Source organism: Gasterosteus aculeatus, chromosome 4 (genome assembly GCF_964276395.1).
Source record: "Gasterosteus aculeatus chromosome 4, fGasAcu3.hap1.1, whole genome shotgun sequence".
In the NCBI taxonomy this organism is placed as follows: Eukaryota; Metazoa; Chordata; class Actinopteri; order Perciformes; family Gasterosteidae; genus Gasterosteus; species Gasterosteus aculeatus.
The window spans coordinates 978816-1005749 of NC_135691.1; the positions used below are offsets into that span (position 1 = coordinate 978816).

The 26934-nt window shown below is 47.4% G+C and overlaps 2 protein-coding genes across 2 annotated transcripts; one reads left to right on the forward strand and one right to left on the reverse strand.

Moving 5' to 3' along the window:
- Positions 1 to 76: 76 nt before the first annotated feature.
- stag3 (STAG3 cohesin complex component) lies at positions 77 to 13919 on the reverse strand. The gene is made up of 31 exons (XM_040175309.2): positions 13261 to 13919; positions 12700 to 12796; positions 12184 to 12399; positions 11319 to 11415; positions 10951 to 11027; positions 10463 to 10667; positions 9939 to 10090; positions 9549 to 9746; positions 9138 to 9236; positions 8561 to 8640; positions 8327 to 8434; positions 7653 to 7749; positions 7199 to 7301; positions 6901 to 7004; positions 6461 to 6553; positions 6226 to 6318; positions 5910 to 6110; positions 5667 to 5734; positions 5470 to 5581; positions 5182 to 5262; positions 4502 to 4594; positions 4164 to 4332; positions 3184 to 3317; positions 2800 to 2901; positions 2355 to 2488; positions 2068 to 2190; positions 1567 to 1745; positions 1197 to 1332; positions 983 to 1081; positions 802 to 895; positions 77 to 483 (listed from the first exon to the last, which is right to left on the reverse strand). Exons 1-31 carry the CDS (start codon positions 13287 to 13289, stop codon positions 433 to 435), a joined length of 3624 nt encoding a protein of 1207 aa, XP_040031243.2. The 5' UTR covers positions 13290 to 13919; the 3' UTR covers positions 77 to 432.
- A 1100-nt stretch (positions 13920 to 15019) lies between these two features.
- gpc2 (glypican 2) lies at positions 15020 to 26152 on the forward strand. The gene is made up of 11 exons (XM_040174795.2): positions 15020 to 15473; positions 16805 to 16963; positions 17988 to 18122; positions 18968 to 19143; positions 19235 to 19315; positions 20725 to 20890; positions 21377 to 21507; positions 21912 to 22058; positions 22621 to 22757; positions 23956 to 24128; positions 24231 to 26152. The coding sequence occupies exons 1-11, from the start codon at positions 15320 to 15322 to the stop codon at positions 24500 to 24502; spliced, it is 1731 nt and encodes a 576-aa protein (XP_040030729.1). The 5' UTR covers positions 15020 to 15319; the 3' UTR covers positions 24503 to 26152.
- Positions 26153 to 26934: the final 782 nt, after the last annotated feature.

Consider the following 26934-nt stretch of genomic DNA (forward strand, 5'->3'; position numbering starts at 1 on the left):
AATTATCAATCTTGAATTAATTTATGTAGTAAACTGTGAAAATAAACTGATATAAAAAAAACTCATTCACAGTATATGTGCATCACACTTTAATTCAGACAATTCTTCTTATGATACTAAAGATACTTTCAGTGCCTTTTAGTTCAATCAACCATGTTTTAATCAACAAGTGTCACACACAAAAAGATGTAGTCTTCACAAGTGAAAAATATGACTAAATTCACAACAGAGGGAAGAATCAGTCAACAGGGATCTAAATGAACTTCAATACTTAACGTGAACAACCTTTTCCCCAAAATGTCATAACCAATTATGCCTTTCTCTTTTCCTCCAACAAAACGAGGACTAAACTAGAGCCGACCGGAGGACTCAGTAAAGATGTACTGAGCTCAAACGATGAAAAGAAGAGCGGCTCCTCAGGACGTCGAGGCCTCAGTCAAACAGCTCATTGAGGACGCTAGCAGACGTGTGCCGGGTGGAAGGCTGCGGAGCACAAACCAGGCAGGAAGAACATTGAGGGGCCAGTTAGTTAGTACTTGGTTAGTCTTCCAATAAGAAAACCCACAAAACTGAGTTCATGCAGTCGTAGAGGTCAACGTCACGTCTCACTGCCACCACAAAGGCAAATGTAGTCCAACTATTGCACTCCGTTATACTTGAGCTGGTTCACATCACAAGTGAAGCTCAACTGATGCGTCGACATACGGACATTTATAAGCGGCTCATCATAAGAACGTTACACACTCGGTGTTCACTCTGTTGTACAATTGGACATTGTCAAAGATTATTTTTATTTTTTACCAGTGTATATGCAGAATCATTGTCGAAGTCACTTTCGTAATCCTCAATATCAGGATCCTCTTCGTTTTCTTCGTCGTCATCAATCAGAGAGAGTCTGGAGAGAATCAGTTTGTTTTGATTATTCTTACCAAAATGAGCAATATTCACACGTCATTCACTATTAGGAAAAGGGAAGTCTTACAAGTTGAGGGGGGAGTTGATGTCCTCCATATCTACAGTGGGGACGGTCTGACTGGAGGACGGCGTCTGGTGTCTGGTCTTCACCTTTCGCATGCTGGACCTGGTGATCAGCGGCCACACGACGTGCACAATGGGAGTGAGGCCTTGCAGAGGTGCAGAGTTCATAAAGGCAGCTGCAGTGATACTGGCTGGATATTTGTAATAAACAAAGTCACCCCAGAGAGAACTCGTCCTCGGACCCCGGCTCGGACGCGGCGGCCCTGGAGGCCGGCTGTCTCTGTGCCGTGGAGGTGAAGGCTGGAGGGGGAAGGCTGCTGTGGACGCTAGAGCCGTCCAACCAGGATCCTCGGACTGGGGACAAGAGGAGGTTGTTACCTGGGACAAATGCCTTTGTTTTATCAGCCACGAGCCCCAAATGAAAATAACCGCTGGTTGCAGCTCCGGTTTTATTTCATGTGAGTGTTGGGGAAACCTTTCGTTCACCAAATTACTTTGTGCTCCAACAAATGTTTAAGATTTTTAGGTCACCACTGAGAACACAAAGAGCGGTGAATGGATGCACACTTTCGTGCGTGTCCGTCTCACCCGGAGGAGTCGACCTCTTGCGCTTCGCCGCGGGGGCTTCGTGGGAGAAGTCGGCATTGCCTCCCTCCCCCGTCACTCTGGCTTTAGCAGAGGAGCGGCCCCCCAAGGAGCGCTCATACAGTCTGACTGACGGCCAGGAGAGGGCAGCATCGGGACACTCGGCCTTCAGGACCGCGGCCCTGAGAGGGGACGAGAGACGAGGACAAAGACCGAGAGACCGTTGGTAACGTTTAGCCGGTCAGTCCTCTCCGGTTTCTGAGTCTGATTCAATCCAACGGAATAAATCCCAGAATTAGAACGTCTCCTTTGTAGAGAAAACAAACATCAACTACTCAACTTTCTACTTTGAGGAGAAAAATAGTTTTGCTTTGCTCCTGAAATGATGCCGACAAATGTAAAAACACCAGTTAAATGGGAAATGTTTAATAGGACTGATGTTCTTATGGCAGCTTTTATTTGAATGATCACGTTTGTGGGGATGAGTTTCGGTGGGTTTCTTACAAGTGAACACGGTCCTGTTGAAGCAGCTTGAAACTGAACTCGCTGAGGATCTCCAGGAAGGCCACATTCGCCTGCTGCTCCTCGCCCTCTGCTGGCTCCCGGAATGCAAAGCGCACACCATCCCTGAGAAGCGAAGCAACGCCACTCAAGAGCTCGACAACAAAACTCTCCAAGTCAGAGTGAACCGCGGTTTCATTTACACACAAGCGTGACCCCACGTTTGATCGTGAACGGGGAAACGGTGTCTGATAAGGTGAGCGGGCCGAGACGTGTGCGTCGGCGCTTACACGTGCAGGGCCACCAGCGGTTTGCGGGCACGCCTGAGATCGACGCCGAAGCTCATGGCGAGCCGCTTGGCCAAGTCCCGGATCGCGCCGACATCCTGCCTGCTGGGTTCCTCCGCCAGCATCTCTGAGAACATCTGAACGCACGCACGCACACCTTTAATAGACTCACTTTACAAACCGTTGCGTACATGTGGACTGACTGTTCACCCGGAACAATTGCTAAAAAAATACTATACTTCAACGCAAAATTATGGAAAATCACAAAACGATAGTGGATGCAAATTGAAGTTGTGCCTCGTAGAGACAGTCAACCTATTTCATCCTGAATATCCCGATTCTAACAGACACAGCAACATGTTGAAGCAGAACAATGAAAACATTTAAACAAAATGAAACATTAGACCATCAAACCAAGAGATGTGATTGCGGCGGGGAGCGAACTCGCCTGCTGCAGACACAGGCAGACGGTCCTGGCGCTCCGTACGGGATCGATGACCTTGCTCTTGCTCACTGTCTCTTTGATGATGTCGCCAAAGTCTTTAAAGTACTGCAGAAAACCAGCAGAGGAAACAATGTTCATCATCATCGTCAGTGTATTTGATTAACGGCGTCTTCTAAATGGCTCCAATGTGGGAATAATCTCCCGCCTTCTTCTCGTTCCCTCTGACTCATTTTCAGCACCTCGTACCATCCTGCACAGCCTCTCCATTATCAAGGCTTTAATAACTCCTGGATTTATTAATCCAATCGGTTCACTTCTAATGCAACAATTTACAACCAACAGGGACACACAAAGGTGTTGGAAGGAAACCATCGCTGACATCGGCACCTTGTCGTAGTGCTTGAAGACGTTGGTGGCAGCGGTGAGGTCCAGCACCCCGTAGAGGACCATCTTGCAGTAGCCGGCCAGCTGGTTGCGCCGCCTCTGGAGAAGAGTAATCTTCATCGCCTCCTCACGCCCAACTGGAGGGAAGGGAGGAGAGATTTGTAACAGCAACAAACCGATAATAAACTAAGGTGAGGCAGGGAGAACATTGGAAGGTTTGATCAGATGAAAGCGAACCAGAAGACGTGATGGCGGGCTGACACGCGGCTTGCAGTTCATCGGGAAAGAAGAAGAAGAGCAGCAGACTCTCAAAACAAAAACATCAAGAACTATGTCTGAATGCATAAATGATGAGAAAGACCTCTGGGAGAACTATGTGTGTGTGTGGAGCCACGAGGAGAACATCAAACATTTAGTGCTTCTTCTGGAATCCTCACATCGTTATGGCAACCCTCTGCACACCGGGGAAGTCGTACTTTACATCCAAATGACTATGAAGCAACAATCTGTCTGTACGTTCACGTCCTTCACGCAATGAGACAACCTTTCATCCGTTGGGTGGATTGAATTTGGCGACCTCCACAGAGTCGGCAGCTTGTATTCAACTGGAAGCACAAAGGAACCAGACTGACCAGTTTCTTCCCTTTTTTCCCTCTTGAAATAGTTTTTTTCATTGTTTGGGTAGTTTTTCCTGTGCCGATGGAGCGTTTCTGGACAAAGGATGTCGTATGTGTACAGACTGTAAAGCCCTCTGAGGCAAATTTGTAATTTGCGATTTTGGGCTACACAAAATAAAACGAATTGAATTGAACCAGTCGGGCCGTAAGCAAAGCCTCGACATCGGGGAGTTTGGCCCCATTCGATTCCAACACGATGCTGCTTCAACTCATAGCAATCACTCGTATCATAGCGGTTATATTGTGAGAGTCAAAACCAAAAGGGCAGCGGACCCAGTAACAGCTGTTCCAAAGAGACCAAAGTACCGTCGAGCTCAGCAGCTTCAGAGTCGGAGAAGATGTAGTCCAGCAGGAAAGAGGCCATCTCTGAGCGCAGGGAATCCGACGGCAGGCAGACCAGCGCTTGGAGGTCGGGTTCAACGTGGGCGGAACTCGCGCTGTACAAGAGCAGCAGGTCACACAACAGCTCAAACGTCTGGAGATGGAAAGAGGCACGTAGCTAGTTCAGCTCCGCTTGGAACTATTCTGCGTCTGCGTCTCTGAAAAGTCAAAGACATCAACTCCTACCCGCTAACCTGTAAGGAGACTCCTTCTATCGGCACATACAGTGCTAGTGTTCAAAATGAAACGTCTAAGGGACTCACCTGATCTCGGATCCCTTTCTGGTTCAGAGACAGACACGTTTCACAAACTCTGCAGAAGGAACGCATCTCCTTCTTCAGACGGTTCATTTCCTCCTGCAGCCGATGGTGAAGAGACAAAAGGGAAGAGCCGTCACACACGTGACCATTCATGTTTCATGTGAAGCAAGGCACCTCATCTTCACTATCTGGACATAAATGTCTCAGTCATTTATCATCCAATGGGGATTAAGACTTGAAATGACCAAATAGTTACATATATACATTTATATAGTTACATATACATGTAAGTCATACTTTAAAAACATCAATTATTGATGAAGTATTAAAAGGAACAATGTGGGAATATTTGGGCAAAAATGGAATTTGAGTTTAGATGAGTACACAAAAGGATGAATGTGTTATAACGACGTCCTGAGTGGAAATCACAGACGGAGACGAGACGAGCTAGTAGACGCGTGATAAATAACCGGGCCTGTGTGGAACAGATCGTCGTGTTAATTGGCTGCTACCGGCGCAGCTGGTGAGCCGATGAACAGCACGGAGGAGAAGGCCCCCCCCCGGTTGGCTGGGAGCAGGTAGGCTGCTCTTCCAAGAGCCAAGTAAGCGTGTGAAAGACGGAGTCAAGGTCAAACTATTTCTAAGCATCCAAAGAAGGATGAAAGCAGAGCGTAGACGAGAACCTCAGCTGGTGTGGAGTTAACCGCATTCACTTTAGCCCACATCAGGTAAAAGGCAGCACATCTTAAGGCCGACACCATGAGCTGAAATGACACAAAGAGAAAGTCAAACCAGGACTCCCAGAGATGAAGGAGCAACAGTCAGACGTTGATGCATAAAATGGGCTTAACACTCCATTAAGCTCAAAGTAAAAGGTTCTTTAGCTGTACAAAGGAAGCTTTAATGCAAAAAAGGAAGCTACTCATGTTTTCCAAGACTTAAGTCACAGCCGCTGTTATCACAACACGGACCTCCTCGTCCAACTCTCCAACCGGAGCGGATGGAGTCCAACTGGACTCGATCCTGCTCTTCAGAAGCTCCAGACACGAGTCGAACAGCTTGCAGCCAGTCAGGTCCATGGCACTGCACAACAAATCAGACACAAACACACGTCTGTGCCACAAATAGTGTATGACTACTGCCATGTGCAGCGTATCAACGCACTCACCTGCTCAGGGCGGCAATCCTTTTCAAAGCACTGGCTGCAGTGTAAACATCGTCGTCATCCGCAGTACCCTGAGTACATAAACATACTCTGTTTCATGAGGTAATGTAATACCGATACATGAACTGGGACGCCTGCAGCCGCTTAAACACACAGATGTGTTTCTGTTTTCTATCTGTCCCTCATTGACACGCGGGACAGAATAGTGTGAGCATGCTTTTCATAAAACATTTGACCGCTCTTCACCTGCAGCAGGTCACTCAGGTAGGCGTTGAAGTGCTCCGTCAGGCCGTCCATCAGCTGGCTGAAGGCCCGGTTGGTGCGGGGGGAGAAGGTGTAGCGGTCGTCGCAGAGGGTGCTGACCAGGGTGCCACAAGCCTCCAGCACGGTGGCATCCGTGTGCTTCTCAATAATGCCCGATACCTGCGACAGCAGCAGGTCCAAATGCTGACGACAGAGCAGAGTGTGAGTGTGAGGGGGGGGAGACGGGTAAATGATTCAAGTCATTTACAGAGTCGTTTCCTCAACCATCTATTCAGGCCAATGGGTTTTCCTCCACTACCTTCTCCAGCCCTGCAGTGCTGCTGTACATCTCCAGCGAAAAGTACAGGGGAGCTTTGAGAAGGAGGCTCACCTTCTCTGCATCTGGTGAGTACTGAGGGAGGCAGAAAACACAAGATAGATCACGTGTACTTGGCCTTCACTCGATAAGTGACGTGAGGTAGCGGCATATCAAACATACTAAAGCAGGCAAGTACTGCGGTACTGAGTATGTTAAGTTAACCGTGGGCGAGTACCTTGGCCAGCAGCCGGGGCAGTAACGGGATGAAGTGTGAGGTGATGCGACTCCTGACTTGTTCCTGGACCTTCTTATTCTTCATGGTCGGGTTCTAATCCCACGTGTTCAGTGAGCCGTGCAGGGCATGTGGAGACAAAACACTCATAATGTTTGTGAATATAAAATATGAAACGTTGTGTCTTATGAAGGCTCATGCCCAGCGCTCATTGTGATAAACTGTCCATGTTGAAATAAGATGGAACCTGAAAGTGAGCAAACTTGTACCCATGATTCAGACTGATGATGTATTCTAGTTTAGTGTCACATGGTTGCATGTTGTAGTTTGGAATCCGGGACTCTTTGGATCATGTGTTGGAAGTAAAGACAAAGAATGACATTTGGTCCAGTATCCTAAAACCCAAAGAAAGAAAGAAGCTCATGCTGTCTGTGTGCCACCACCTTCTTGCCCTGAGTTCTCCCGACAGGGGGGGTTCCCTGTGCTTCCTGTCTGACGGCACACATCATCAGCTCTATGAGAACCCCCTCCTCCTCGTAAATCAGACCTGGAACACACACACACACACCGCTGCGGGACTCAGTGGGGGAGGGTTAAGACAACAGGAGGAGGGAAAGCGAGCAGCAGCACACGCAGGAACAACCAGGTGATGAAACATGACTTGCATCCATTATTAGGCGTGTTGAGGCTGAGCTCAATGCACCGATGCAGAGAACACGACAGTCATATCTGGTTCCTCACCAGACTCCTGTAGCAGCAACGCCGTCATAGTTCCCCAGTCTCTGAGCTCAGACCTCGCCACGGCCCACAGACTGTCCACCAGGTAAGCGCCGTGCTTGTGGAACTGTCCAGAGAATCCACAGTCCATTCATTGGGTTGATTTTACCCATGACACAAGGTTGGTTTGGTGTTAAATGTGATCCAAATCATGTTCAGAGACCTCCAGTACATATAACTGAAGATGCAATATGTAGTGATATTCAGCTATTTGGGGAAATTGGGCCTTTGGGTGGATGGAATTGGGTTGTTTCTGTCGTGAGAATAACATTTCCTGCACAGCGTGAAGAAGTGTTTTACAGGGAGCTCCAAATAAAAGCTGATTTGAGCAATAAACCCTTTGTCCTGGTCGGTCTACCTTTATTCACGAAAACAGGACGGCAATGATTGGAATAGTGCGGAGACAGAGAGACACTACCTCACTCTGGAGGAAGAAGGAGATGAGGATTTGAAAGAAGCCTGCATTTTCGCTTGTATCGCTCTCCTGGTGGTCGCTGGCGAGCACAGTCTTCAGCCTGACGGTCAACACAAATAAACATTACATGAAGAAAACACACAGAGTTTGATTTTCTGAATCCTTGTTTAGACCGACACACAAATGTGTTCTTGTGAATAATCACTAGGCCGTGTTCTTTTTGTTTGGGACATGCCGCTCTGCCTCCAGCTGTCACTCCTCTACCTCCTCTCCCCTGGGGGGCCCTGTAATCGCAGTCATCTGATCAGAAGCTTGGGAAGCTGCACTAAATTATCCTGTCTTGGTTGAGCCTGCTGAATAGTGACGTTGAGGCAGGAGACCAGCGTTGTGTTTAAAAACCACATTAGACGAATCCTACTCGAGATGCCTTCAACTACATTAAGAAAAGGCGAGGAGAGATTGTCTGTCACATTAGTGCAGCAATAACATCCCCAATCTACAGAAAGGCATTTGTGTGATCTACACGACATCATGAGAAATAATGGATTCATCCGGGCTTGAGAGTGAATTTAGTTTTTGAGGCTTTCTTTTTGGTGGAGTCACTTTGATACGGAAATGAATCAAACAAACTTTGGCCGTCTGAACCCAACGAGCAGAGAGGAAGGATGAGAACGTACTTCTTGAAGAGGAAGACGCCGGCCGCAGAAGCGAGGGCTGGATTTAAAGCGTAAACCAGAGGATAGATGTGACCGCACTCCTCCTCTGTTAGACCTTCCTCCGTGTTCCTGCACACACACAGTTATCAGCACGACCACAAGAGGAAACACACGGTCCTCCAGCATCGCAACTCTCTTGTGCCTTTAGTGGTAAAACATCGGATTTAGAAACCATGAGAGACAGAGAGGCCTCACTGTTGGAGCAACAGCAAGAGATTGACCACTTCCACTGCCACCTCCGGGTCCTTGTCCAGCACCATGGAGAGCATCCTCTCCTGAAACACACACACACACACGCAGTGAGACCAGGCAAAATCATGGCAGCAGACTTCAATGCATAAAAGAGACACACATAAATGCACCCACACCCACAGATATGCATGAACGCACACAAACACACTGATTAGGCGCTAAGCCACGCCATGAAAACCATTTATCTCCCTCAGCACATGTGGCTTTTTTTATGCGTTTCAGGAAAGGTTATTAACAGTAATTGGCAGCAATTAACGCATCCAGACACACGAGCAGACAAAGGATGAGACAGTCACAAAAAAGAGGAATGGGGAAGGGGGTTTTTTGTTGGAAAGGCAGAGAAATAAGGGGAGGGGCCACAAAATACTGTGAAGTGAGACATGTGCAGACAACAAGATAGAAACAACCTGAACAACAAGAAGCTGAAACAACAGATTAAACAGATGCTGTGCAGACCGAGGGAATAAAGGAAGGAGAAAAGACACATTAATTGAGGTTCCAATCCAGAGGGATGCCTCACTTTAAATCTGCTGGTGAAAAGCTCCAGGCGGCCAATGAATTCCTTCTCCTGGTACAGAGCCTGCAGGGCGCGCACACATCGCAGACGCACTGGACTTTGCTAAGGGAAAGAAGAGAGAAGAGAAACACACACTAAAACCTACATGCAGACAGAAACCCCCGAGCCTGATCCCACTGGACCTTTTCTCTTTGTGCAAGTGATGTTTTTTGTGGGCTTTCTTGTGTCTGTGTGCAGACATTCTACCAAAGGTTCTGGTTTAAGAGGCGGTCAGAGACTATGACTTTATATGAAACAAAAAGCTTCCCTGTACACTGCACTCATTTCTGTCTCCACTGCTGGCCTGCAGAGAGACGCTCACACGCAACTCTGTCGTGTGCGGTCCGCTGTCTAATCCTGTGTATGTGCGGTTACCTTGTCATACAGGGTCCACCCCAGATATTTAATGCATCCATCATTCAGGAAGTCTTCAGGGTCCTTTTGCAGCCACATGCCCAACTCCTCAATGCACGTAGCCCGGATGTCAGACAGCTGGTCACGATAACGGTGCACAAACACACCGCGGAACGTGGCGTTCATCATGCAGGAGAGCTCCTCTCTGTTCTCCCGCAGCTGTAACACGTACGTGAACAACAGAGGCCCGTAAGACAATACCGGTACAATCGACTGGGACTGTGTGAAAGCAACCGCAGAGTCGAGTGCCTCATGAACGGCTGGACTGCTTGTATGTGCCGACCTGCCTGTGTATTACGTGGAGGTGGCCGTGTGTCTACACTCATGCCAGTGTGTTTGTGTATGCGTCACCTCACAGACGGTGGCCTGCAGCTCCTCCAGTCTGCCAGGGGCTTGGTCATGTGGCCCCTTGCTGTTCTCCAGGTCGTGTTGCCGCTGGGTGGTCTGCAGCTGAACAGACACTACCACGGCTACTTCCACCAGCCCGGTCATCACCTTCATGGCTAATAGAGAGACGCATGCAGGTTAGCACAGATAACCAGGGGTGGACTGTCTCACCGGCGTAACCGAAGCCTTTAGCTACGTGTTCCCACAATACTAATTGGAACATATCACAGGATGTCCGTGAACTCTACGGAAACTAATGTGGGTAGTTTGGCATCTCCTTTGAAAGTCGCAGGCAAGACACAACTGAAAAAGACACTATAGCGTTAATGTGATTTATGCTCTGATCAGATTCTACAACTTTAATGGAGGAGAATGCAGCACCACAGCAGGTAGTCACTGAATTCACAGCATGGAGCTCTGACCCCCGCCGCGTCAGCTGTCAGTGTGTATGTTTGTATTATTATAGTATTTTATGCAGCAGTGCTTACCGATCAGGGTACTGGTGTGTCGGAAGGCTCTGACCTGGGAGTCAGAGAGCCCAGTGAGCAGAGCCAGCAGCAATGGGAAGAGGTACTCATCATAAATTAGGCTATGTTGACACAACCTCACGAGAACCCGAACAAACTCGCACAGGCCGGCTTTGAAATGCTTCAGCTGGGGGCCTGGAGTACACAGAGGGTAGTTCACTGAATCCTGCAAGAAACAAATGAAATGCAGGACAGACACAACACACTGGGCTTTATATAGTTCCTTGTGGCAGAATATCATCAACGGTTTGCCAAAGTGATTAACGTGTCCATTTACCACCTTAGATTATAATCAGTCCGTTCTCTTGTACCGATTAGAATCCCCCTGATACGGAGGCCGTTAAGACTTTCTCAGCATATCCCAGAAGGATTATTGGACGACAAAGACTACAAAACTAGATTCCAACCACTTTAAGACCCATCTTTATTTTTCAAAGATTTAAACAAACCTCATTGAACTCTTTGGTTAGTTTTCCGATGATCTCAGCATTCTGCATGCTATCCAACATCTCTCTGCTAACCACTCCTGGACAAGAGGATCAAAGGCCAGTGACCCACATCAGAAATCAAAGTGAAATCAACTCCTGCAGATTCCAAGTGTGATAAAACATCAGTTGTGGCTCTTGAATTTATTTAAGGCATCATAATTCATGCTTCATTCCTTGCTGTTGTCGGTAGACAGAATGAACGCAGCTCCCACACGTTGCATTGTTACCATACTGGGAGATCAATAGTTGACTGCTGATCATTCCCGGGCTGAAATTGGGAGGATAATCTTTTGAACCCTGACCCCCGCCCCAATCTCTTGACCTCTGACCTTTGCATCCACAGGACCGAACAAGGAAGTTGATGAGCACCAGCAGCCCCGCCTCTCGGCTTTGCTTGTAGCTGTCCAGCCACTCGTCCACCACCGTCTTAAATGGACAGGGAGATGGAAGCCAATGAGGACGCCGGGCTCGGATCAAAGGGTGAAGGGACACAATAACTAGATATTATTTAAGTAACATGATGGATTCCATCCTTCACATTTCTTTATACTTTTGGCTGGGTTTGTCTCAGTAACGTATACGGGTCTGAATGTCCCACATTTGTATTTTCTGCTCATTTTAAATGTGAGTATTATTCATACGATCTCATTTGCATAATCCTTTTTTGGAACCATGACACTATTGAACGTAAATGGACGCAGCTGTGGAACATCTGCTGTGTGTAGCGTACATTACAAATATAGTAGAGAACTACAAGTGACAGATCTTTGCGTAACAGATTAGTTAACTGCACTTTTTCTGAAGTGTTGCATGAAAGTGAGAAAACACCCAGAATTCCCTTCTGCGTTGTGCTGCTGCTCTTCACTGTAGCGGGAGGCTTTTTTATTACTGCTCACCAGACTTTCCTGTCTTTCTATTGTTATGTGATGCTTTTTTTGTAGTCTTTAACCAGAAGACACTGGGCACAGCACCACAAAGGTTTGTATGGTCACATGCTGTCAATCATTGACTGCACAACCCAGAGAGAAAACTTTGCGTATCAAAGCCAATTCTGTTGGGTGAAATCAGTCAGCGCCTGACAGCAGAGGATAATCCCTCATTGTTGCTCACAGAGCCTTGTTTCTCTTCTCATTACACATCCCGCCTCTTTCCCTTCATGCGTTTCTCTCTACAGCCCCTTCCCCCTTTGCTCACCACCATGGCAGTCTTTCCAGAGCAGACAGCGTCATAGATATCCGCTGCAGTGATGCCCCGGCTCCCCTTGCTCAGCGCGGTCACAGGTCTGGCAGAAGCCTGCCCGGATGTCCTCCCGGGGGGGCGCTGCTGCAGGGAGGAGTCTGGAGAAGTGGGGATGGAGCTGCTGCGGCTGGACACACTCAATGCAGCTTTACGCCTGGGTCTCTTGGGTGACTTGAGATGAAAAAGAGATGAGGAGGAGTGTGGGGAGGGGGGCAGCTCAGCAGTGGATAAGGGGAATTGATGTTGTCAACTGAATTACTGGTAACCATGGTAAGATGAGGTGCAGACTCACCACGGTGTTGCAGTTATGACTTTCATTTTCATAACAATGAGGAGATGAACAATGATGCAACTGGATCTCTTACCATCAGAAAATACCCAACTCCATCATCAACACCATCTGATGTTGTTCTTTGTGTCACATTGAAAAATATTCAAATGAGTGAATGAAGACAGAATAAGATTATTTACCTTAGGTGCGGCTACCGCCATCTTCCCCCGCTTTTTGGCTTTCAACTCGACCTCAAAGTCACTGCCAGAATCTGGGCTGTCATCCATCTCCTCAACACTAACGAACAAGTAAAAAAAACGAATGAAGATAAATCTGAGCATTGAAACGTTTTTTTGGGATTACAGCACTACGGAGCTGCCATCACACAAACAATGATTCACAACAGCAAGTTGTTGACTTGTCCCCTTTAAGTTATTGCATAACGATGAGGTGGTGGACAACAGTCGGGTCGGTTTAGGAGAAGCTCTAAATGTCTCTTAATAATGTGTCCATATTGTATTCATCCACCATCACACTGTAATACGTACTCGTATTATGTGGGTTGAGAAATGGAGCGTTGTGTTATCGTTGACATCTCTTTAGTTTTTGTTCTGCCGATTTGCATACATGTTCAATTAGCTAAGTGTGTGTTTTAGATAAATGCTCCATAAGCAAACGGTTACAACTTGGTGACTAATCGTATTTAACCGTAGCTAAAACAGATTCATCTCAGCAGTACAGGAAGGCTTGGCTCACTTCACCTTTCCAAAATGGAGTCTTTGCTCGCCATTTCCCCCGAGAGGACGCGGGCTGCTGCTGGTTAGCGACTGCTGGTTAGCGGCTGCTGGTTAGCTGCTGCTGGTTAGCTGCTGCTGGTTAGCGACTGCTGGTTAGCGGCTGCTGGTTAGCTGCTGCTGGTTAGCTGCTGCTGGTTAGCTGCTCCTCGCTAGCTCCTCGTCGGCTAACGCTGCTGCGGAGAGGAGACCAAATGTAGCTAACCCCTTAGCATTAGCTAACGTTAGCTAACTAGCGTTACTTGCATAATATTAGCCTGCTGTACGTTATTTTAAATGTGCGTTGGCGGAAATTAAACGGGAAAAACAGTTTAACGAATTATTTTTGTCCATTCCTCAACCAACAGACAAAGCAGAAGAAATATTCGTTTGTTAGCGTGAGTGAAAGAAAATGTCCGCTCATGAAGGTTAAATTACACTGATTAGCAAATGATCCGTTTCATGGCTTTGAAATAGAAGCCCGCTATCTACTACAGCAAGAAGGACCAGAAAACCATAAGCTGATATTTACATTATTTTACCACCCGATGTTGTAACAACCGATCGATTCGTTCCTTTCTTTAGAGGCTTGTGTAATTTATTGATCCGTCTTCACCGCCTGGTGCGATTCAAGCGCGGAAAAGTACGCGATGTGAGAGAGGACGCTCATTGGCCAGCAGCCTCTCACGTCGAGCGGTGATTGGCTCTTCGAGAAGGTCACTTGACGACCATCGGCCATTGTGGCAACAAGTGCTTCTGCTTTACAGACGGAAACAGACCATGTATTTAAGTGTGGATTAAAATGTCAACCATTGCTGGTAGATAAATGCTCTGAATGAGTGTCACCCTCTTTATGGGTACGATTCTACATTTCCTGAGGTATTCTATCCGTGCGTGGTCTGTCTGCTCCGTCCAGTTGGTAGCAACCCGGAGGTGTTGGGCTCAGCTGCTCCACGGCCCCGCACCCCGCACCCCGCACCCTCAGGCCCCGCACCCCCGCACCCTCAGGCCCGCACCCCCGCACCCTCAGGCCCCGCACCCTCAGGCCCGCACCCCGCTCTCCCACGTGGACGCGGCTGTGCTCGGCCCATTGTTCGGGGTTTCATGGGTTGTGGTCAAACCCGCTAAAGTAAAAGACGACTTCTGGTCAAAACCTTTAAAAATAAAATACCTACTGCAATCAGCACTTGATTTACAGTGATTTGTTTGTCAAAACGGCGCAGAAGCACAACACATTAGGCATTTTATGTGATGTTTGTCCAGAATACAATTATTAACACAAGTATTTAAATTGAATGAATTTTATTCATGCATCTGTCATTACTAGACATTGTCATTACATGGATCAAGTTCACCTGTCATATTGCCCCTGATGCAATAACTGTTCCAGGTGAGAGACAGTTTAAGAGTGACACATTTTCTGAAAGTCTTAAGGTTAAAATATGCTGCGAGACGTCCGACTGAGGCGATGAAAGCAAAACGTAAACTGGTAGTTGGTGTTAATAAGACAGCACAGGTTACCCATGGTGGTGTCAGTGGTCATTTTTCACTTGTTTTGAGAGGCTGTAAACTGCAGTTTTTCACTGCCTTTTAAAAAAAATCCTTTTGGGCTGCCCATTGTAACATTACGCGGTTTAACTTGCATATGACGTTTCCAATCAATTTCACCGAATTCATAGCTGTCATTTTATTTTACTGTTTGAAGGCGAGTTGAAACGCCCCAGAGGAGAACAAACTCGTGTGTTCTTTTATTCTGAAAACCGTCGGGTTTCCGGCAGTGAGCTGGTCTCGGGGCTGATGGACGGGAGTGTCCCGACCACATCCCCTTTACGCGCAGGCAGGACCAACCGGCTGCCCGCGGTGGATGGAGACGCGTCTGTGACGAACCGATCCGCTCGTCGCACTCGGGGGGGGAAACCATGACTCCTTTTTGACGTGTGACCTTCCCCGGATATTCGTTTCACTTTTGCTCGCATCCCAAAACCGGCCCGTCCGTTCACTTAGAAGAAGCCGCCCGGTTCCACCGGCCGCCCCCGTCTTTGTGAGCATGGAGACCCGGTTCCCGCTGCTGGTGCTGCTCTGCGCGCTGTCCGGGACCCGGAGCCCCGGCGCGTCCGCGGGGCGCAGCTGCGCCGACACCCGGCAGGTGTACGCAGAGAAGGGGTACGGCACCGGCACGGCTCCGCTGACTCAGATCTCCGGTAAGACTGCGTCTGTCCTTCGGGTATAACGACGTAATAACGAGACACACAGCAGGGAGTCCCGTCGTCATCTGTCAGGACGCTTTTAATTCAAGGTCCATGGACGTTAAGCTCTCTGCGTTTAGTTAGTAACAGACTGTTATACGTCCTTTAAATAACAAAAACGTTTGGGTAGAAAAGTATCGAAGCCCAGTAAGACCCCCAGAGACACAAAGCAGGAATATGCTGGTGTTCCTCAGGGGCAATTATGCAGGGTGCTTTAAAACAGATCACCCCGGCCCTCCTCCCCCCGGTGCAGTTTAAATAGGATGATTAAGGGGATGAGGTGCAACAAAGAACCTCGCCCCTAATTAGTCTCTGCCTGCTGGCCACTTAAATCCCCGCATGTGCCCACAGGCTGTTCACCGGTGATACTCTCATCTGTTCGACCAAACCCTCACAGGATTACAAACTGCTGGGGTTTGGATATTCAAAGTTTTTGATGAGAGAAGGGGAGAAGGTTCATAGGTCACCATTCGTCTAAATGTGGACGTCTGAGGAAATGTTGGAGCTATATCGTGAAGATGTGGTCTACTTCTCGAAGGTTCAGCTTTGCATTTAAATCAGCAAGGCTGACTCTGTGTGTGTGTGTGTGTGTGACCCAACATGTATGTTTGTGGAATTGCAGATCTCCTGCGTGAGGATTTACTTTGTGGTAATTTAGCAGTGTGTGAGTCACTGAGACAGTATTGATTGAGTGTGTGTGTGTGTGTGTGTGTGTGTGTGTGTGTGTGTGTGTCCCGTGGGCCGGGGGAGCAGATGGCAGAGAGAGCGAAGGATGAAGAGAGGCAGTTTAGAAATGGAAATAGAGGGATGCGAGTGGGCTAACAGTGAGGCAGCGAGAACAAAAGAGGCGGAGGGGAACCTCCGTCAGGGAGGAGTTGGGAGATTTCTGACTGTATTAATAACAGCAGCAATATTCATGCTTGATGTAAAATCCTAGAAACAAAGAACTCCAAGCTTTCCCGCGTCCACGGGGGCTGTGTTTCCTCTCTTCCTCCCCTGGTTTGCATATCATTACCTCTGACATATCAAAGACCCAAACTGAGAGACTGATTGAAGAGGAATAATTCATGTGCACAAATTACAATTTTCCTTCAAACCCTCATCTTCCAAACGATTTCCCCACATTAACTGAACAGACTGAGTGGAGAAATGACCTTTCTCACTGAAACATCTGCTTTGGCCTGATAAAGAAGCTTACTGGTGGTTGAGTTAGTACCATTAGCTGCACCTTTTTAAAGCCATAACACTATGGTGCTTCATTGTGACGGTTTAACTGTGTCCTCCAGGTGAGCACCTGCGGCTCTGTCCTCTAGACTACACCTGCTGCTCCAGTCAGATGGAGGAGACGCTGGCCCTCCAGAGCGAGAGGGACTTCCTCAAGGCCGTGGAGGAGAACAGCCAGTTCCTTTTGACCACCTTCACGCTGAGGCACCGGCGGTTTGATGGTGAGAGACGGTTTGTTGCGGTGTGCGTTGGATTTCCCGAAGCCTCAGTGGGCATTCGAGGGGGGGGGGGGGGGGGGGGAGGCCCAGTTAGAGGCAAAGAGTCACAGCTCATTGAAGCGCATTTAGGATCTCCGGCTGCCTCTCAGATGGTCGGATGTCTGAGCCTCAAAAACGGACGTAAGCGGCAACACATGCTCCGTGTTTAAGTTTAACCAACACACAACAAAACTGCTGAATTTCAAGAGGTTCGTTTTGCATCGCACTCTCATTAAGTTTGAGGCCTCACAGGAGACGCATTAGATAATAATAACTGTGGCGGCAGAGGTTGAGGCGTGCCGACATGCAGGCCCTAGTTTGGGTGGAAGTACAGACACACACCGAGCTTCCCTTTCCCATGAAACACCTTTAGCCTCACAAAGTGCAGCCTTACTGCCGGCACACTTCCAGTTTACAGCTTTCAGCTATGAATCTGTGATCATCAAAGCCGAGGTCACCGTGTGACATCACTATGACATCACTGCCGTCAGACGCCAACAACATTACAAAATCACAGAATAAAGGCCAAGCAAACTGCATGTATAACATCGCTTTATACATTCAAATAAATGGTCAGTGTACGGAAATGTACCCAGACAGCTCGAATCCTTTCAGAGAATTCAGCCCACGTTGTCGACAATTCTGTGTGTGAGGCTGCAGGTCTGAATTAACACGTCCTCCTCCTACCTGCTGTGGACTGCTACCACCTTTCCCCCCTCCTCATGCTTTTACATAATGCATGTGATGAATCATTTAAAGACGCTGAAGGAGGAGTGGGAGACCGCGTGTGAGTCCTAAAGACCTAAATACAGTGCACGCTGTTGCACTCATTTAGCAGCACGCAGGTTCTGATGTAACTGTCCCTGTGAGCGCTGAACTGGAAGCTGGGGGGGCGTCTGAGCGCCTACCTACGTAGACACCTGGTGAGATACTGCAAGGGGATAAAATGATGGATTCATCTGTGCTTTTCCTCTTTGTGTTTCTGCAGAGTTCTTCAGAGAGCTTATAGACTTGTCAGAGAAGTCCATGAACCAGATGTTCACCAAGACCTACGGCCGGCTCTTCACCCAGAACGCACACGTCTTCCAGGAGCTGTTTGTGGAGCTGCGCAGTTATTACTCTGGTTAATCACGTTCATCTTGTGTATTTTGATGGTCTGATGGTCCCTGCAAAGCGCTTCAATTATAAAAACATGGTTTGGTTGTAACACAAATTACTAGACACCCGGTTACCGTTATTACCTTTCTTTTATAATCCCAATGCAAACGTTATCTAAAGACTCCAGGATGATTCATTTAGTCTGAGACACCTTCTGATTTGAAAACAACATTTCCTGAGCTTCCATCACCACCACGGGGAATGAATCATTGCGGGTGTTTAAAGCCGCGCCGTGTGGAGGTGATGGTGCTTGTTGCAGTGTCGTCTCATCGGTGCACATCCCGTCGTGGTGAATCCACAGCCACTCAAGTGGTTCTCATTCTCTTCTTAAGACAATTAAATAGCTGAGGAGATTTGATAATAAATAGATGGAGAATTGGAGTCCCTGGATGACTGTTTCTATTTCCGGATGGCTCCTGGTGGTGGCCTCTCGGTGGAGTCCCGTCTGCAGGCTGCTGCTGCTTATTCATCCCGTCTTTGTTTGACAAACAACATGTGCGGCTTGTTGTGAGGCTGCGTTGTAGACTAAACATCGGAGATCTCACAGTCGCTCTGCAGATTCATTAATGCACAAAGGCTGTCGAGGATTTCATTGGGGAAACTCTGCCCACCAGAGTTCTCCAAAAATACACTCTCTCTATTCTCTTTCTTGTGAAAGAAGGATTTGCATGTGCACCTCACAGGCGTTCCTTTAACATAGCAGTATTAGTACCATGGCTCATTGAGCATCACATGACGGTTTGACTCTACCGGCGCGCTCGTCCCATCCGAGTCCAGAGGCTCTGTGCTGAGTTATTCGTCCCTCCGCAGGGGGCAGTGTCAGTCTGTCGGAGGTTCTCTCAGACTTCTGGTCCAGGCTGGTGGAGCGAGTCTTCTCTCTGGTTAACCCCCAGTATCAGTTCAGTGAGGAGTACCTGGAGTGTGTCAGCAAACACGCCGAGCAGCTGCAGCCCTTCGGGGAGGTTCCCCGCAGACTGCGTGTTCAAGTAAGTGTCCGGTGATGAAAGAGGCCTTCGGTGCGGCTCAGTAGTGAGCGACTGAGTGACAGCGCTGTGCTCTCTCCCCGTTCAAATCCAGGTGTCGAGGGCTTTCATTGCAGCTAGAGCTTTGTCTCAGGGCTTGGCCACTGGTCGGGATATTGTTAACAAAGCTACAAAGGTGAGTTGTCTCTTAAAATGACATTGGCAAGATTTGAATATAAAGCTGAATCTGAAACTGAGGCGAATTTATCATGTAATTATTTCTATAATTTATTACAAGCTGATAAATTCAAACTGCTTGTTGAGTCTGACCGACAATCCAAATATAAGAAAGAAAACAAATCCTCATATTTGTTGCAATATTTACATTTCTTTTATTATATAAATATAATAATAATGTATTATTTAATCATCAAAATGGTTGTTAATAAATCCGCCTATTGATAAATCAAATTGCAGAATTTGTTTTTTCACAACTTTAAGAGGACACAAAACAGAAGCGTTTTAAAAATATATTATATTATGAGCAGCGGGATAACAGTGCTAACACAGCTAACAGTGCTAACACAGCTAACAGTGCTAACACAGCTGACAGTGCTAACACAGCTAACAGTGCTAACACAGCTAACAGTGCTTACACAGCTGACAGTGCTAACACAGCTAACAGTGCTTACACAGCTGACAGTGCTAACACAGCTGACAGTGCTAACACAGCTAACAGTGCTTACACACCTGACAGTGCTAACACAGCTAACAGTGCTTACACAGCTAACAGTGCTAACACAGCTAACAGTGCTAAGACAGCTGACAGTGCTAACACACCTGACAGTGCTAACACAGCTAACAGTGCTTACACAGCTAACAGTGCTAACACAGCTGACAGTGCTAACACAGCTAACACAGCTAACAGTGCTAACACAGCTGACAGTGCTAACACACCTGACAGTGCTAACACAGCTAACAGTGCTTACACAGCTAACAGTGCTAACACAGCTGACAGTGCTAACACAGCTAACACAGCTAACAGTGCTAACACAGCTGACAGTGCTTACACAGCTGACAGTGCTAAGACAGCTGACAGTGCTAACACACCTGACAGTGCTAACACAGCTAACAGTGATTACACAGCTAACAGTGCTAACACAGCTGACAGTGCTAACACAGCTAACACAGCTAACAGTGCTAACACAGCTGACAGTGCTAACACACCTGACAGTGCTAACACAGCTAACAGTGCTTACACAGCTAACAGTGCTAACACAGCTAACACAGCTAACAGTGCTAACACAGCTGACAGTGCTTACACAGCTGACAGTGCTTACACAGCTGACAGTGCTAAGACAGCTGACAGTGCTAACACACCTGACAGTGCTAACACAGCTGACAGTGCTAACACAGCTAACAGTGCTAACACAGCTAACAGTGCTAACACAGATTACCTCAGGTTTGTCATTCACAGCAGGAAAGTATGTGGGACACATTTGGTGTGTTTATGTTTTTGACTGAAATGCTCCACACACGCTGGAACGCAAACAATACAAAGAACCTCTACTCGTGTGGAGTTATTCTTCCGGTGCTTTGTTTCAGCTGACTGCGGACTCGGAGTGTGTGCGCGGGCTGATGCGTCAGTGGTACTGCCCGCTGTGTCGGGGGCTGCCGGCCCTGCGGCCCTGCCACCCCCTGTGCCTGAACGTGATGAAGGGCTGCTTAGCCAATCAGGGCGACCTGGACACAGAATGGAACAATTTCATTGGTGGGTGAGGGTGAACAATACGTCCTAATATGGTGCTGTGTTTCCAGAGCCGAACGTCATGGACCAAATTACATTTTCAAGTTTTTTTTATTATTTTAATTATTATTATTAAATTGAGCATCACTAAAATCAGAGTGGTTTTACCTTCACTTCCCTTTCTCCTTACTGAATTCCCCCTCCATTAATCATTCATGCTTCTCTGCTCCTTCACAATGGATCCGTCTTAGTTTCCTTTCATTGAACCCTTATGCTCCTTCCTTTCTTTCCTCTAAATCCAAACCCATTTTACCCTCGTGTACCTTTTTAACCATCCGTTATTCTTCCCCACGTCCTCTTCTTTGACCTCATATGTTATTTGCTGACGAGCCAGTGAGAGCTTTCAGCCTGTCCTGGTGTTCATTCGGCTGTAGAATGGGTCACCAGACTGGAAGGTCTGTACGTCTTCACCCTGTCATCTCTATTTCTGCATCTCTCGTCCTCTACCAGATGCTCTCTACCAGGTTTCGGAGAAGTTGGAGGGGCCGTTCAACATGGAGCTTGCAGCCGACTCCATCTCTGTGAAAGTGTCGGAGGCCATCATGCACATGCAGGAGAACAGCGTCAGCATCTCCACCAAGGCAAGCAAGAGAGCACAGAAGACACTGATGCATTTATATTGCTTTTTCCAAAGATTTTGCAGACCAGCTATTCTTTTATTCCCCCTTAAATCTCATTTCTAAGTAAAAGCCATAATCCTGGTGTTTCAATTGTAATGTTAATGAGCCGGCACACAAAGCGAGAGAGAGCATGACTTCCTCGCAGTAAGATGAGAACATGGCAGAAGTCCCAGCAGCTGATCCACCAGAGAGAATTCCATGGCAGCGCTTTACGGAGAGGAACCGCAGCTTTGTGCGTTTGTGGGGTTTGTGGTATCAGAGGACACACTTCCATTTCTCTGACCCACAGAAAGAGCGACTTTTACATTCTTAAATTGACGCGACAGCTGTTTACGTTAGTTTGGCCTTGTTGTTGTTTACCTCAGGTGTTCCAAGGTTGTGGAAGTCCCCGGCCGGCACCGGGACGGCCCAAGCGTTCACCCAAAGAGTCAGGGGGCAACAGGAGGCCTTTCCGCACCTACAGCCCCGAGGAGAAACCCACCACTGCTGCAGGCACCAACCTGGATCGGCTGGTAAGGAGAAGCATGTGTCGACGCCACTGATGACAGAATTAGAGTGATGAGACGATGCTCTGCATTATAGTAAAACTGTCCGTGGGTTCATCTCTATTATACAGTCATCTGTCCCGTTATTTAAATAAAGAAAAGGGAGAAGTTAAGCGTTAAGGACTGTAAGTAAAAGTGTTGTGCAGGTCATGTTCTCGTGGTTGTGCTGTATGATCTTAGGAACCAATAAAGAAGGTTTGCACTGCGCTCGAGTCACGATCCAGACACAGACAAGCAGGAGGCACAGCGATAAGTCTAAGCTCGGTACGGGATGTAATAATGCCGCGAGCAGCCGACGGGACTCCTGTGACCACAGAGTGGGAGTGAAAGATAGAGCAGGAAAATAAATGAAATGACCCCGAGCAGAGGAAAGAGAAACGTGGTTTAAGAACTGACCCAGAAGAAGAAGGATGGTGCCACTTGCACTCTCAGCCCTGCAGCTTCAATATGCTTCCTGCAGCCAGCCACACAAACAGGGATACTCTGAAAGCAGGTCTGACTCATTCCACGTCTTTGCGCCTCCGCGCAGGTCACCGAGCTGAAGGAGCGACTGCGGCCCATGCGTGGCTTCTGGGTGTCCCTCCCACACACCATCTGCAACGACGAAAAGATGGCCTCCGACGTCACTAATGAGGACCGCTGCTGGAACGGGCAGACCCGGGGGAGGTGAGCGGGCGGGCGGAGGTGGAGACGGGGAAGGATGTAACAGACGGAATTGAGTTTATTTAGTCCACTACAGTCACCCATATGCTGTCTGCTTGCTTTCTGTGTCTGAGAGGAATTTGCATTATGATGATTTGGTGTGATCGATGTTCCACCTGCATTAGGCTGCAGTTTTATATGAAGGTGAACAGTAAAAATAACAGCTTTGATCACAAAATTATTTCTGATAGAAAGGGGAAAAAGATTATTTAAGTCAACATGAAAATAACCTCGGGCACGGTGGCGTGGTGGTTAGCACTGTTGCCTCACAGCAAGAAGGTCCTGGGTTCAACTCTGCCCAGTGGCCTTTCTGTGTGGAGTCTGCATGTTCTCCCCGTGTCTGCGTGGGTTCTCTCCGGGTTCTCCGGCTTCCTCCCACAGTCCAAAGACATGCTCTGGGGATCAGGTTAATTGGGGACTTTAAATTACCCGTAGATGTGTGAATGTGAGTGTGAATGGTTGTGTGTCTCTGTGTAGTCCTGCGATTGGCTGGCGACCAATCCAGGATGTACCCTGTCTATCGCCCGAAGTTGGCTGGGATGGACTCCAGCCCCCCGCGACCCTGTGTGCAGGATAAGCAGTTTGACGATGGATGGATGGATGGAAAATAACCTCAACTTTGGTCTTAAATCACCAGCTTCAGTCTTATTTAATACAGCATGTAGAGGCAAGATTTCAGAATCAGTTAGACAGACACGTTAGTCGATAACAAAATTGATCCTTTTAATTGATGACGTAGGGGAAAGGGGCTATGGGGTCAAAAAACAACAAAAGATTCCTGCCGGTTGGGGTCTCAGGTCCTCAACGACTCGTCCTGGAGAAAACCAGAGGCGGGGCGTGAAGGGGCAGTAATGCTTCCGGGTTGTCGGACTTCTCCCACGCCGACCCTCTAAATCCATGTCACTCTTGATTGGGTTGATGGGATGCAGCTGTGCCCAATGCCTGTTGCCAACTGGTTGCAGCCCACGCACCATCACCTCCTCCAACCCGATCCACCGTCTTGGCCCCTCCCCCTGGTTTGCCACACATGATGTTCGTTTTAGTAAATCCTGGTCACCTTTAGAGTAGAAGAGAGAAAGTGAGTTGCTGCAGTTGACCCCTCCCTGCGGCGGTTCCTCTGGTCGCCTGTGTGCGTTGCGTGAACGCCTCTTTGTGTGTACAGGTACCTTCCGGATGTCACGGGCGACGGGCTGGTCAGCCAGATCAACAACCCCGAGGTGGAGGTGGACATCGCCCGGCCGGATGTGAGGACCAGACAGCTGATCATGGAGCTGAGGGTGGCGACCAACAAGCTGAGACACGCTCAGAGTGGACAGGACATGGACTTCATGGACAGTCAGTATAAATGCCACAAAAGAGCGTCAAGTGATGCATTTGAAGAAAAGTCTCATTTCCGCTGCGTGCACCAGTCACAAGCCTCGTTTCTTCCGTTTCCAGGCGAGGAGGGCAGTGGCTCCGGAGGAGGAGATCAGGGTGAACGGTACAATGACGATTGGCCCGGATACGGGCCTTATTCCCCCCCCTACAACAAACCCCCCCGCAACCCCGCCTCTGACCCCGCGAAGCCGCCACGAGTCCGAGAGAGAAACGGGTCCAAGTTGAACAGAAACCACGGACGCGAGCGGTCCGCAGCCAGCCAGCCGTCCTGCTGCCTGCTTCCTCTGCTGTCGTTGCCTTTCATGGCCACCGTGGCCCCCATGTGGAGATAGCTGGTCATTACAGCCTGCGCAGTCATTCCATTCGGTTACACCAGCAGACAAAACCAAGCCAAATCAGCAATAATTAAAAACCACAGCACAAAATAAATTGATATTTATCTTACTGCCCAGGTCACAAAATACAAGCACAACAATGAAACTTAACACTGCCGTTCTTCGTTTGAGCATTGGTGCTGAATGGTGTGCAGGGCGGAGGAGGAGCAAGAAGCGTTAAAAGGCAAATGAACGGGGAGGATGTTTGGCTGATGAAGCTCTTGTTCCGGTGGTTTAATCCTCCGTGAGATGGAGGTTATTTGTGCCGGTTCATAGCAGTTTTGTTTAAGTGAGCAGCTGATTTGATCCGTGATTAATATTCTTAGCGGCTCTTGATTTCACTCGAGTTATGTTTCATCTTTTATCATGTGGAAGTAAAGCAATTTAATTCACTATCTTAATTTAACCTCCATATTTTTGCTTGGAGATGAAAAGAAGTCAACAGTGTGATTCTTGAAACCAAACAAGTGGCTTACTTTGAATGTACCTAGTTTGCTTTTACTTGTGTCAACAAGTGGTTAATTCATGTAATATATTGGTGTTCTTAATTTATTTGTAATATAATCCTCGTTCTTATGTTCATTCATTTAAAAGCACCATCTGTTTTTAACTTTCTCTGAAAAAAAAAGGGAAAAATCAAGTTGTGTTGATTTATCCTTTTTGTAAACCGATCATTTGAAAGTGTAATTGAACCAAACGTAACGCAACTCTTAATTATCAAACCTTATTGTGGCACGACAGCAGATCCTTACAGAGCAGTTTGTGTGAATGTGTGTTTGTTTGATGCTTTTATATATTTGTCGTTTTCATGGTTCTGATTTTTTATACGGGGCTTTTCTACTCGTTTTTCCTAAAAGCAAACAAAGATGGGCAGTGTGGGGCTCATGATGGGAATTGAAGGTGAATGTTGTCGGAAGCCGAGAGACGACGGCTCGGATTCTTACAGAACGAGTTGCAATGAAGATAAAAATCAAAGAATATTCAAGAAGAAGGCCGGCAGGAGAGGGAACTAAAACACACTTTAGTGAGACATTTCGGGAGAGTTGAATTCGTGACTTAACGGTGAATCCAGCACACTGCTAACTTAGCTTAGCATAAAGACGGTTCGTTTCAGAAATATGCTAAGCTATTCAGCCGCTAGCTCCAGCTCCGGCCTACAAAGTAATTAAATAAGCCTGTTTCAAATAATGTTGAGCTATTGTGTGCGATGATGAAAGTCAGGCGACGGATCTCACAGACGGAAGCAGCAATAAGGACGCAGATTATAAAAAGAAGCTTGAATGAGAAACGGTGAAATTCACTTCTAGTTGCGCCTTTTGCAAAAATACCAGGAGAAAATATACGCTTTAGACTTTTAATCCCCAGCAATCCAAGTTAATTTTCATTTTGGAACGAAACCCTTGACCGTCAGTCGGGACTTTGTACAAACTGCACAACGACGAATGAAAGACAGTATTTTAAAAGCAGGAGAATCACGAGTTTTTAGCACAATCATCCGCACAGTCGTTCATGGTGAAAGTAAAGCACAACACTTTTCATGTTGTAACAGTTTTTTGCTTTCAAGCAAGTGATATTTGTTTTGCTTCATTAAAAAATAACTCAAACGTATACTGATGTGTCTCTTTTTGTGTTACAGCAAACAAAAATTTCAACGAAAATAGGAAAAAAGGCGGTTCACATTTGAGTGTGTCTCCCCGTTTGTCGTGTTAGTTACATCAACACAAATGATTTAAAAGGGTTTGTCCCAGGCTGATATTCCCCGGAGAGTTTGTCAAACTGAGACAAGCGTCCACAACAAAGTCCACGTTGTCCAAAGAGCATTTTCATCACTGGTGTCCGTCAGAGCTGATTTATTCTTCTACACGTGACACATGCAGAACCATCACTGCAGTTCTGTCCAAACCCAGCAGAGAGCAGCAAGCCTCCACACACTACCACCCTTTCTTTCTCCAGTAACACTTCTGGTAATCATTGTTTACCCACGTTTTGTATTTCCTCCTATTTCCAAGGAAAAACTCTGTTCTCAACTGGTTGGAGCCGGTTTACTGGTCGTGGATCACAGCGAATACACAACGTGGTGACGGGTGAAGCTCTGAAGCCCACTGACCCATAACTGACCCATAACTGACCCATAACTGACCCACAACTGGTGAACCCACTGACTTGTGTTTAGCAACAACCAGCTGGGATTCACACCTGAGATTTACCTTGAAAAAGGAGATTATTCTTCCATCATGCAACACGACATGTTTAAAGACTTTAGGTGGAGATGAACACTTTTTCCATATTCCATATTTATATTTTTGTCAGCTCAGATTAGAACCTGTTTACCTGAAAGCAGTGAGCCCAGATTGCAGTATTCTACCGTGAATTAAAAGGCGTGTGGTTTG

What these genes read in the sequence shown, in the direction of transcription:
- stag3 (XM_040175309.2), bottom strand. Translation starts at nt 13,289, where the DNA reads ATGGCGAGCAAAGACTCCATTTTGGAAAG. An exon ending in TTAACTCCACACCAGCTGAG is followed by an intron (nt 4,595 to 5,181) that starts GTTCTCGTCTAC and finishes CATCGGCTGCAG; the next exon opens with GAGGAAATGAACCGTCTGAA. An exon ending in TCTTCAAGCACTACGACAAG is followed by an intron (nt 2,902 to 3,183) that starts GTGCCGATGTCA and finishes GGTTTTCTGCAG; the next exon opens with TACTTTAAAGACTTTGGCGA.
- gpc2 (XM_040174795.2), top strand. Translation starts at nt 15,320, where the DNA reads ATGGAGACCCGGTTCCCGCTGCTGGTGCTGCTCTGCGCGCTGTCCGGG. An exon ending in TCCGCTGACTCAGATCTCCG is followed by an intron (nt 15,474 to 16,804) that starts GTAAGACTGCGT and finishes TGTGTCCTCCAG; the next exon opens with GTGAGCACCTGCGGCTCTGT. An exon ending in CCCGCAGACTGCGTGTTCAA is followed by an intron (nt 19,144 to 19,234) that starts GTAAGTGTCCGG and finishes GTTCAAATCCAG; the next exon opens with GTGTCGAGGGCTTTCATTGC.